This window comes from Rana temporaria, chromosome 1 (genome assembly GCF_905171775.1).
Source record: "Rana temporaria chromosome 1, aRanTem1.1, whole genome shotgun sequence".
Lineage (NCBI taxonomy): Eukaryota > Metazoa > Chordata > Amphibia > Anura > Ranidae > Rana > Rana temporaria.
The window spans coordinates 257,478,808-257,490,967 of record NC_053489.1 but is presented as its reverse complement, the minus strand read 5'-3'; the positions used below and the strand labels follow the sequence as shown (position 1 = coordinate 257,490,967).

Genomic DNA, 12,160 nt, shown 5'->3' with positions numbered 1-12,160 from the left:
TGAGTATAAGCTTTCTGCTCACCCCTACACAAAACAAGCAGTTAAACTGTGCAGTGCGGGCACAGCAACAAAAAAAAATTGACGGAATTCAGCTTTAAACTTTTTGTTAATTTTTTATTTGTTCTGTTCGTTAATTTTTTTATTTTATTTTTTGAGTTTAAAAATGTACAAAAATCTTACAAAAAAAGTTATTTTCTTTTTGTGTATGGAGGAGCATGTGACTTGGTCCATGTGACAGCACTGATGCTTGGCAATTGGCTCAGCACTGTCACATGGTAGTAATGAAAGTCCTCAGCCTTTTTGTAAGCTCCAAGCTTACACACAACTTATTTTCTATGCTTCCTGTTGCTGAACTGAGTGGCGGGAGAGTGAAGGAAAGGTGATTATGTGCTGTTGTGGAGAGAGTAGTAAAGTAAAGTCTTGCATTGGTAAAGCATAGGTTCACCTTAATCAAGCACACAAGTCTTTCAGAATTCTGTTTTACAGTGGCCATTCATGTGTTGGTCTGATCATTTCATAACTGTATGATTTCATCAGAATAACAGATTGTATTTCAATACCAGTTCAATCGATTTTGACTGGTTTTTCTGGCTACTTTCAAACTGATCCTCGTGTACGAATTACTTTTTGTTTACTTTTTTAAAAATATTTTTGGACATTGAAGTTGGTCAATTTTAATGCAGAATTCAGTTTAACCGCTTCAGCCCCGGACCATTTCACTGGTCAAAGACCAGGCCACTTTTTGGCATTCGGCACTGCGTCGCTTTAACTGACAATTGCACGGTCGTGCGACGTGGCTCCCAAACAAAATTGGCGTCCTTTTTTTCCCCGCAAATAGAGCTTTCTTTTTGGTGGTATTTGATCACCTCTGCGTTTTTTTTTTTTTTTTTGTTGCGCTATAAACAAAAATAGTGCGACAATTTCGAAAAAAAATCTATATTTTTTACTTTTTGCTATAATAAATATCCCCCAAAAATATATATACATTTTTTTTTTTCCTCAGTTTAGGCCGATACGTATTCTTCTACTTATTTTTGGTAAAAAAAATCACAATAAGCGTTTATTGATCGGTTTGCGGAAAAGTTATAGCGTCTACAAGATAGGGAATAGTTTTATGGCATTTTTATTAATAATATTTTTTTTTACTAGTAATGGCGGCGATCAGCGATTTTTATTGTAACTGCGACATTATGGCGGACACATCGGACACATTTTTGGGACCATTGACATTTTTACAGCGATCAGTGCTATAAAAATGCACTGATTACTGTGAAAATGACACTGGCAGCAAAGGGGTTAACCACTAGGTGACGCTGTAGGGGTTAAGTGTTCCCTAGGGAGTAATTCTTATTGTAGGGGGCGTGGCTTGCTGTGACACGTCACTGATCGCGGTTCCCAATGACAGGGAATACGATCAGTGACAGTGTCACTAGGCAGAACAGGGAGATGTTGTGTTTACACTAACATCTCCCCGTTCTATCTCTCCGTGAGACGATCGCAGGTATCCACAAGGTGATTGAGTGCACGGGTCCCGTGGTCAGACTCATGGAGAAGGTGGCAGGGTCGCGAGCGTGCGACCGCACGGCAGCATCTTAAAGGGGACGTACCTATGCCTGTCCGTGCCATTCTGCCGACATAAATATACAGGCGGCGGCCCTTAAGTGGTTAAACTGTAAAATTATAATTTTAGCCATCCAATCAAATAGAATGGTTAAGGCCAGCCAACATTATCCTGTGTATTTGAGAGCTTTCTACCTCCCTCTGTTCTTCTTCTCTCCTCTTCTATCTCTATCAGAGATGTCTTCAGTGCTTCAAGTTCCTGTTCAGCCTCTTTTATTTGTTTCCTCTCTCTCGCGCGTTCCTTCAAACGCTCTCTCTCCTTTTCTTTTTCTAGTTGGAGCTGTAGTAACTTTTCTGCCTCCCATTGGCTTGCTCTCTCTTTCGCTAACTCATTCAGATGCTCAACTTCTTCAAGCTGCTCCATCAGGAGATCTTCTGCCTCACCAGTGATTTGAAGATAATCCAGCTCCTCTTTAGCTTCTCTCAGATGCTCCATTTCCTTTTCCATCTCTTGTAGGACTTCACTTTCTCTTTCTTTTCTAACTTCTCTCTCTTGCTGTCTTTCAGATTCTCTTTGTCGCTCCCTTTGTCTTTGCTCTCCCCTTAGAAGTTCTATGCTTCTTTCCATTTCCAGAAGCTCTCTTCTTCTTTTCTCAATATCAGCCTCATACCTCTCTCTTTCAAGTTGGAGTTGCCTTTCTCTCTCCATCCCCAGGCTTGTTTCTCTGTCATCCTCCTGGACTTCCCGTTCCTTCCGGGGCTTTTTGGGTTTTTCGGTTTCCGGCAGACCGTCTTTTGGTTCTCGTTTGCTTCTCTTACGAGGCTCTGGTAAGGTTTCAGCTTCAGGAAATGCAGGAAGATTGGATGCAAGTAACTCCAAATCAAGTGCACTCAGCTCTGGGAGGTCTTGGCCAACCTACAAGGCAAGGGCACTCCGGTAAGGAAATTACAAACAGACATGAGTAGGAGAGCTAATGAAAACCTCCATTTCTAATCTATAATTTATTGTAATGCAGGTTTGCTAGGCTGGAGATGAGGAACAAAAGAACTAAATAATGCAGCAATATGTATATACTGTACATCAGGGGTCTCCAAACTTTCTAAAGGGCCAGTTTACTGTCCTTTAGGGGAAGCAAAATGAACCCCTGGGGTGGGACATTTAAGGCACTCAAAACATATATATATATTCCATAAAAATAGAACAATTTATTTAAAAACATGATTAAAACCATATCGCGTAGAAAAACATGGAATTGACAGAATACACTTTAGAATGTACATATACAGTAATGTAAATGCTGATGGATGTCCTCAACCCAACCCGGAATTCAGGGCTGAAGCTGGATAACAACACCATCCATCACACAGGATCCACACACTCTACTAGTGTATGCCTTTGAACATACTGACAAATCCCCTCATTCCTCAGTCCTAGGCTGCTGGTTCTCCAATTACAGATGTATGATTCCTCTCTCATCCATGATGAAGAAGATAGATACAGACTCCAAAATATGGTGGGTTGAGGAAATCCATTGGCATTCACATTTCTGTACATTTCTAATTGTATTCTGTCAATTCCAATGTTTTTCTCTGAAACTTTGATAGAATCAAGTCCTTAATTTACAGGGCTATGTACCTTCAACCAGCTGAAGACCAAAATCAGACCTGATTGAGGTTATTTAAAGGAAACTTGCCATTGGAGAAATATGGAGGCTGTCGCTGCTGAATTCAGCTTCTGAAATTGCGGACTCGATGGCTTCAATGCCAACCCGAAAACAGAACAAGTGTGCGGATAAGAACAATTTTTTTCACCTTCCTGAACTGCGTTTCTGGTTTGTGAAACACGTATTTAGGCTAGTGGGTCAACAAAACAGCTAGGCAAATAGCATTTTCAGAAGAACGTCACTATGCCAGCGAGTGTATTTTTTTCATTATAGTTTTTTTAATTGGTTAGTGACCACCATGTGTAGATTATTGTTCCTCAGGATGATGCATCAGGAGCAACTACAAGATTTCTTTCATGACAGGTTTACTCTCCACATCCTCAGTGTTAGCCTGCTGCAACTAATGGGCAAGAGCTAAAGATTTGACAGGTCTGAATAGTGACAGAGAAGTTACTGAGCTGTTAAAAAGCTGGAAAAAATGTGCTGTCTAAAGAGTTACAAGTAAATTTGGTATGGATGGCCTGAAGGGCAAGTATGGACACTGAACAGATGCTTGTGCGAGGGAAACAACTGACAAACAGTGTTAATTTCGTAGACTAAATAATTTTCGTTGACTTAATACTATTTTAGTCGACTAAAACAATTGAGATGACTAAAATACGACTAAAACTAAAATGGCATTTTAGTCGAAGGAGTAGGACTTAGACCCCATACACACTATTAGATTTTCTGCAGATTTTTGTCTTCAGATTTACCAAAACCATATAATATAAGGTCAAACCTTAAGAGTTTCAATTTGTATGCAATCAGGCAGGCCCTTGTACTACATGGTTTTGGTAAATCTGAAGGAAAACAGACAACAAAAGTTGTATAGTGTGTATGGGGTCAAATGCTGTGCTGTGTAGGCTCCATCGGACATTTGCTGTCGGAATTTCTGACAACAAATGTTTGAGAGCTGGTTCTCAATTTTTCCAACAACAAAAGTTCTTGTCGGAAATTCCGATCGTCTGTAGCCAATTTCGACGCACAAAAATCCTACGCTTGCTCGGAATCATTGAACTTAATTTTTCTATGCCCATTGTAGTGTTGTACGTCAGCGCGTTCTTGACGTTCGGAATTTCCGACAACATTTGTGTGACCGTGTGTATGCAACACAAGTTTGAGCCAACATTCCGTCAGAAAAAAATCCACGGTTTTGTTGTCGGAATGTCTGATCGTGTGTACGCGGTATAGGACTTAAATCTGCAGAAAATCTAATAGTGTGTATGGGGCTTAAAACTAAATAGAAATTTGACAACAAAATTAACACTGGTCTGTAGTGCATGTTCAAACCTTAATACCATAAATAAAAACATTAAATTAAATTTTTACTCCGTCGTTTTTCAGCATGTCGAAAAAACTACGTTTTCCCAACTTCATCATTAAAACGACCTTGCCCACACACCATCGTTTTAAAAAAAATGCTCTAGCAAAGCGCGGTGCCACCCTTGGGGCTGCTTTAGCTGATTCCGTGTTAGTAAAAGACGATTCGCGCTTTTCTGTCTGTTACAGCGTGATGAATGTGCTTACTCCATTATGAACGGTAGATTTACCAGAACGAGCGCTCCCGTCTCATAACTTGCTTCTGAGCATGCGTGGTTTTTTTTCGTCGTTTTAGCCCACACACGACCATTTTTTACAACCCGAAAAACGACATTGTTTAAAACGACGTTAAAAAATGCAGCATGTTCGAATTTTTTTTTTGTCGTTTTTCAGAACCTGAAAAATTATGTGAAGCTCACACACAATCATTTTAAATTACGTTTTTGAAAAACAATGTTTTTTTTCATGCTGAAAAATGATCGTGTGTACGCGAAATTTGCTGCCAAAATTAACACTACTGACAAACTTCTGGACCAGCTATGATGGCTTTTGAAAAGCCATCACATTAAGTTTATCATTCTCTGTCTAATTTTTTTTCTTGGATTAATCATTTGCACCTTTCTGCCAAACTTTGGTCATTGGTCTCCTAATCGTCTGAATGTTCTTATATTTGAGCCTTTAAAAATGTAAGTGTTCAGTGGTTGCAGCCAGTTTTGGACTGTCAGGCCCCGTACACACGTCCGAGGAACTCGACGTGCCAAACACATCGAGTTCCTCGTCGATTTCTGTGTTGAAGCCGCCGAGGATCTCGGCGGGCCGACTTTCCTCATTGAACAACGAGGAAATAGAGAACATGTTCTCTTTTCGGCCCGACGAGTTCCTCGTCGGCTTCCTCGGTGAAAAGTGTACACACGACCGAGTTTCTCGGCAGAATCCAGCTCCGATCGAGTTTCTGGCTGAATTCTGCCGAGAAACTCGGTCGTGTGTACGGGGCCTGAGAAGGATGATACACTACACACCATAATGCAACAAGATCTTGGAATACCAACCAGGATATCGGGAAAAAGCCCCATAGTATATAAACTGAATATACTTTCAACTATACAATTTTCCGTTACAGTATTAACAGGTCACTCATAAATTTTACTTGATGTCTGGCATTGCTCTTTAAAGGTAAAATATAGATGTATGGCATCATCTTGGAGTAGCAAAAGATCTGACTGCAGATACCTGTGTAACTCTTTGTCCCAATTCATAATTGTAAGGAGTCATATAATCCCTATATATTGAAGGATAGTTTGTCACCAAAAAAATGACAAATTTGTCAAATGGTGGAGCACAAGACAGATACAGCACCTTGTACTGGGAACACAAAAGAAGGAATGTAACTCTCGTCCCGACTTCCTGGTACAGCTCCTCCCTGCCCCCCCCTCCCATCATGCATCAGGAGAAAAAGGGGCAAAGGTTACAGTGATCTATCACAAACATCACAGTTTTCTAATAGGCTGCCTAGAATTCTAGGATAATTATTAAGTATCTAGACTTTACTGACATAAAGAAAGTTGCGAGGAGCACAGTGCAGGTGCTCCTTTCCGTTGGTGTATTTTACACCGTTTACCTCTACTGGTGGCAATAGAATAGGCTCCACTTCTCGCATAGTTATAGCTTCTGGAGATGCCAGGTGATCGCCCTCTAAAAAGGAAAGAACAAAAACAAAATACTAGTTAAGAAGTCTGCAGAGTTTCTTCCCATGGGAACCTCATCTGAGCTCCGACAAGGGAACATGCTCCATTTCCAAAAGGAATCTCTGAGTAGATGGAATCTATCTCTTAAACACTAGAATAGACGGTACGGTATAATAATTGGTAGTGATCTTGCGCTTAAGAAATAAAAATACAAAAAACGTGCAAATATGGGCTGGAGTTTTCTCCCTCCCCCTTTACTGTTGCAGTGCTGCTATAAGGGATAGAGGAGCCTAGTGAACACATCGCAGTGGCTACGATATTTACAGCAGAGAAGACTGAGGATAAGGTAATACGTTGATGTGCTTAAGATCTTTTGGCAGTGAGGTGAGAGTTCTGAGAGACTGGTGGAGGACATAGAGTATGGTTCAATACTGCAATTAAGGAAACCTCTCCATCAAGACTATTGATATATTGGAAGATTGATCCTGTTTGTTCTCATCATCTATTTTAACAGAACTTTACTACACCCTGCATTCTCCCACCATTTATTGTTATATTGAACCATTCTTCACATTTAGCTAAATCCATTTTGGCTTTTTTGTACATTTTTGCACTATTTGTAATTTTGCACGATTTGCACTTTTTTGCGACTGTGCACTTTGGGACTATTGATCACGTATTTATGTGGTATACAATTGCTGATAATTTATTTGCTGATCATTTATTGGTTCACTTATGTGTATCGTTTATGATTTTATTGCAATTCAGGTATAGCACTTAGTCACTTTCTTGCAGTTTGCACGTTTTTTGTATTTTTATTTCTTAAGCGCAAGATCACTACCAATTATTATTTATCTCTGTGTACAGTGAACACTTTCAGATCTAGCAGCTTTTTAGCTCCAGCTTTTTCTCATTTACATTTACTCATTAGTAGCGCGAAAGACACCTTTACTTCTACTTAGATGGTACGGTATGATACTTAAAGTTAGACTTACCTCTATTGCTTGGTCTCCACCCTCCTAAAAAGTAAGGCTTATACCACAAGACCCAAAAATAACAGAAAACCACTTTGAGAATGTTATTCAGGTTTCTCTGTTCTGTGTGCATTTTTTTTAGTTGTATGAAAACCTTACTGTACAGATAGACACACTGACAAATTATATAATTATTTTGGTGTGTGAATAATTGAACCAATAGAATTTGGAATCGCCATTAAAGGTTATTCTTTAATGTAAACCCCAACAATGACCTTGTCCTATTTGGTCACTTTTGGTCTGATAAATATATGTTTTGTTCTATATGTCCAGGGAAATGCCTGTTGATCTTGCCAGAAATACCAACGTGACATGGTACTACTCTGCAGGGGTGTTCAGGGATTTTTTTTTTTTTTTTTACACTTCGATTGCTGTGACAGTGATTATCATTTCTATGGGCAGGCAGAAAGCTGACCATACACCTTACATTGTGACTGTACAATCATTATACAATATCCTTAAAGTGGAGTTCCGCCAATTATTATTATTTTTTTTAAGTCAACAGCTACAAATACTGCAGCTGCTGACTTTTAAAATAAGGACACTTACCTGTCCAGGGCACCCGAAGCCGATCTGTCCCTCGGGTGGAGGCGCCGCCATCTTTGGTAAGGGAGTCAGGAAGTGAAGCCTTGCGGCTTCACAGCCTGGTTCCCTACTGCACATGCGCGACCTCTCTGGTCCCTGCTGTCTTCTGGGACCTGTGTGTCTCCCAGAAGACAGTGGGGGGACGAAGGAGGCACTGGACGTGGCGTAGATAGCCGCGGGTTGCTCTGCTATCTATGTACGGAAGTGGAAGCAAAATACCTGTATTAGACGATTCCAAAAAGTGGAAGTTCCATGTATGGAAATTGTAAATGGGTCCAGCTTGGACCAATGTAACTATGTATATATACCATACCTGGCCAATACCCTGGAAGCTGTAAATCACTGCAGTAGACACTGCTTCTCCCATGATCTCCATGCTGAGCGACTTGCCTGTTGCTTTCCGAATACAGGTAGTTGGCCGCTTTTCTCGGGCACCATTTAGAGGATGCTTTGCGTTTACTGAATGAATGCAATATGTTCTTTGATTGGAGGAGGTGGAGAGCTTGAAATTACCTCCCTGCCTCTTCACCTCCTCCATACAGAGAATTCCTTTACATTCATTCGAAAATGCAAAGCATTCTCTAAATTGTACCCGTTCTGAGCGGCCGACCTCCTGTGTTCAGTTGTAGTGGTGTCTACATCAGTAATTTTAAGCTTCCAGGGGCATCGGCCAAGTATTAACAAAGTTATAATGATCCAAGCTGGACTAATGTAACTATCTATAAAATACCCATCATTGCAATTCATCTTTAAGATTTTTATCCTATGTAATATAAGATGCTATCTAAGCTATTCAAATATTTTGTATCCAATCACGTGGGCCCTTTCACTGCCTTGCACAAATCACTGTCTCACAGGATGTAATGAGGAAATGGCTCACCAAGTGCAAGTGTATACGGACTGAAGGAGGATCTTCTGAGTGCCTAAAGTCTCCAAAACAGATTGCTCTGTGCATGGCCATGCAATGACCAATAAATCTTTCCCTCATTTTATCCTATATCCTGTATTCTGACTGTATGCACTGCAGTTAGTCTATAGCATCCCTATTTTTATTGTAAAGTATAAACCTTTTATTTTGCTAAGGTCCCACAGGAAAAATACATAGGGTTTGACAGTGTATTTAAAGTCAAAACATTTTTTTTATTTTTTGTTGGTTTGATTTAATAGAGTAAAGGAAAGTTTGGAACCCTGATTTTTTTTTTCTGCATTTGACTTGCTGGGAAGATTCCTGTCTCAGAGACAAACACTAAGTAAAAGGAAATCTCCACTTAGGTGTTTGTCAATGGAACAGGCTTCCGCGTTAGAAGTTCCCCCTTCTATTCCTGTTCTAGCAACTTCAGTGTAAAGTTTTGAATTTAGAAATACTTTAACTTGTGGAGAGATTTTTTTCTAATTATCTTAGAAATTCTATCAGTTTTCAAACTGGATACAGTAAAGAAATATTCTAATTAATGTAGTTTACTTTCCAACAATAAAATGCAGAGGTGTCAGAATGAAAGGCATGGCACTTATTTGACAAACAAGTCAATAACAGATGCCTGATATTTAGTGAACGCCTTACATTCTGATCACTTGCTGCATGTCATCCTGCTATCCTCTCTCACCTTCTTTACGGCTTCTGCGGTGTCTTGGTGGAGTTCTTTCATATCGGACAAGTTCAGGACCTGAAGTCTCCAAAAGTGTGCGGATCTGTTGTAAAACAAATTACCATTATGTAGCTATGTATAGAATAATTTTTGACAGCTGAGTTTTGGTTTCTTCACTACGCAGAACAATTTCCTTAGTATGTACATTTCAGAGGAGTGCACATTTAGGCAGGTGCAGTCTACTTTTTCCACTGCAGGTGGTGCTCTCCACAGTGGCACTGTTGAGAGGAACAGGGTTCCTCTATGGTTTCCTGGGTCACTAAGGAAGCTATCCTATTGGATGCTGCTAGCCCATGTGACTCTGGTGGCCATCTTAGTTCAGGCAGAGCCTATTTAAGGCCCTGACTCCCGAGCTTGGTGTGCATTTTGCGAGTGGGAAGTGTAGGGGCAGTGTTAGCAGTAAGGAAAGGTTCCTGATGAGGAGGGAACGCATGGGGTCTGCGACTCCTCTGGACATGTTCCCGATGGCGCATGAGATGGCCAGGCCGCTATCTGCCTTCTTTACAGGAGCTGTTAGTTTGGTTGAGCATTGCTCAATTCACTTTGCTGAAAACCATGAGTGCACCAGGTTGGGTGGTCTTCCTGCCGAGTTCTGTTGTGAACTGTTTCTGCATGCTGCAATACAAGCTTTTTATTGCACCCATCTGTGTGAATTATTCCCACCCACCACACCACGCTGCACACCACCTACACACTGAGGGCCAGATCCTCAAAGAAGTTACGCTGGCATATCTATTAATACGCCGCGTAACTTCTATTTTGCTCCGGCGTATCTTTGTTTTGTATCCACAAAACAAGATACGCCTGAAGCTGTGCGTCGGATCTAAGGTTCATTTTTACGCTGGCCACTAGGTGGCGTTTCCGTCGATTTCCACGTTGAGTATGCAAATTAGCTAGATACGCGAATCCACAAACGTACGTCTGGCCGGCGCATTTTTTTACGTCGTTTCCGTAAGGCTTTTTTTGGCGTATAGTTACTCCTGCTATATGAGGCGTATCCTATGTTAAGTATGTCCGTCGTTCCTGCGTCGAAATTTGAAAATGTTACGTTGTTTGCGTAAGTCAATCGCGAATAGGGCTTTGCGTAGAATGACGTTCACGTCGTAAGCATTGGCTTGTTGCGGGTTAATTTCGAGCATGCGCACTGGGATACCCCCACGGACGGCGCATGCGCAGTTTAAAAAAAACGTCACCGCCAAAGTTACACTACGCCGCCGTAACTTACGGCGCAAATTCTTTGAGGATACAAAAAAGAGCTGTAAGTTACGGCTGCGTAGTGTATCAGAGATACGCTACGCCGGACGGATAGAAGTGCCGCGCTTCGTGGATCTGGCCCTGAATGTTTTTGTGCAGATTAAAATACTCTGTGTCAAGCTGACCTTTCCCTGGAATAATCAACAGTGATGTTGAGACAGAATTTTACCTGTGGGATCATATATGGATCTGGTAGTTCTGGGGGAATGTCCATCATCCCAAAAAAAGGATCAGGAGCATCTTCCAGCATCTGCATGAGCATCAGACTGTCAGGGAGTAGCAACTGCCTAAAAAAAGATATTTGGATATTTCAGATGACAAAGGGAAATGTGCAGAAGTTATGAAAATCTCTGGAGTCAGTTGATTGTACAGTGTGACAGCTAAAGCTTACTAAAACAGACAGTATTCCCATTGTGATCAATTAATATGTCAAAACAGGTGCTTCAAGAGACATTTAATCACAACACTCCCTTACTTAAAGCGGACCTTCAGTCATTTTTTTCAACTTTCCATCTATTAAATCTTCTGCCTTTGTTGTTTTTAACTTTGGATAGTAAAACAAATTTTTGTGACAGTAAATACCTTATACAGCCCACTTCTTGTCTGGTCATTAGCCCAGGCTTATGACATCATGCCCAGCTCTCTCTCTCACTCTTGTGAGAGTTTGCCAGAAAGAGAGGGGGTGAGTCATAAGAGGGCTATTGAGAGCTGCAGAGCTGGAGGTGTGTGTCTGTGTAAATCCAGGAAGTGAACAGGAAGCAGCTTCAGTTAAAATGATTGCAGCCAGACTCAGTGGAGGGAGATTTTGGCAGCATATTTGGCAAATACAGAATCACAGTATATATAAAATATTATGCAAAGTGGTTAGAGCAAAGCTTCAGAATGGCAAATATGTTTTTATTACAAATTTTGTGAGCAGACTGCAGTTCCTCTTTGAGGCTGGGTTCACACTTGTCCTACAACGGTCCTACATTGGGAGCCTCATGTAGCATGACGTGTGAAAATCAATGTTTCCCTATGAGAGCTGTCTTAACTGGTCCTACACAAGTCGGTCCGACTTTGAAACTACTCCCTGTACTACTTTTGGTCCTACTTTGATCCTACATCAGCCCATTGAATATCATTAAAGTAGGATCAAAGTAGGAGCCTTGTCCTAACCATCCGACTTTTGACATCCGACTTGTGATTACAGCAGCAGTAAAAGGAATTTATCTCACTCTGGGATTGTTTTGATTGGTCAAAGAACAAGTCAGACTATCACAAAGTCGGATCAAAGTAGTATCCTGTTCATGAAAGTAGGATGGATGTAGGACCAAAGTAGGATAAATGTAGGACCAATGTAGCAGAGCAAAGTAGGATGAAAGTAGTGT

General features: G+C 40.8%; 1 protein-coding gene across 1 annotated transcript in view; it reads right to left on the bottom strand.

The window, feature by feature from the left end:
- REC8 (REC8 meiotic recombination protein) overlaps nucleotides 1–12,160 on the bottom strand; it is a 58,918-nt gene that overhangs the window by 27,547 nt on the left and 19,211 nt on the right. Inside the window, exons 5-8 of the mRNA XM_040354670.1 lie at nucleotides 10,960–11,077; nucleotides 9,495–9,579; nucleotides 6,205–6,278; nucleotides 1,756–2,476 (exon numbers count right to left, since the gene is read on the bottom strand). Of these exons, the coding sequence (XP_040210604.1) occupies nucleotides 1,756–2,476; nucleotides 6,205–6,278; nucleotides 9,495–9,579; nucleotides 10,960–11,077 (998 nt within the window). The remainder of the gene's footprint in view (nucleotides 1–1,755; nucleotides 2,477–6,204; nucleotides 6,279–9,494; nucleotides 9,580–10,959; nucleotides 11,078–12,160) is intronic.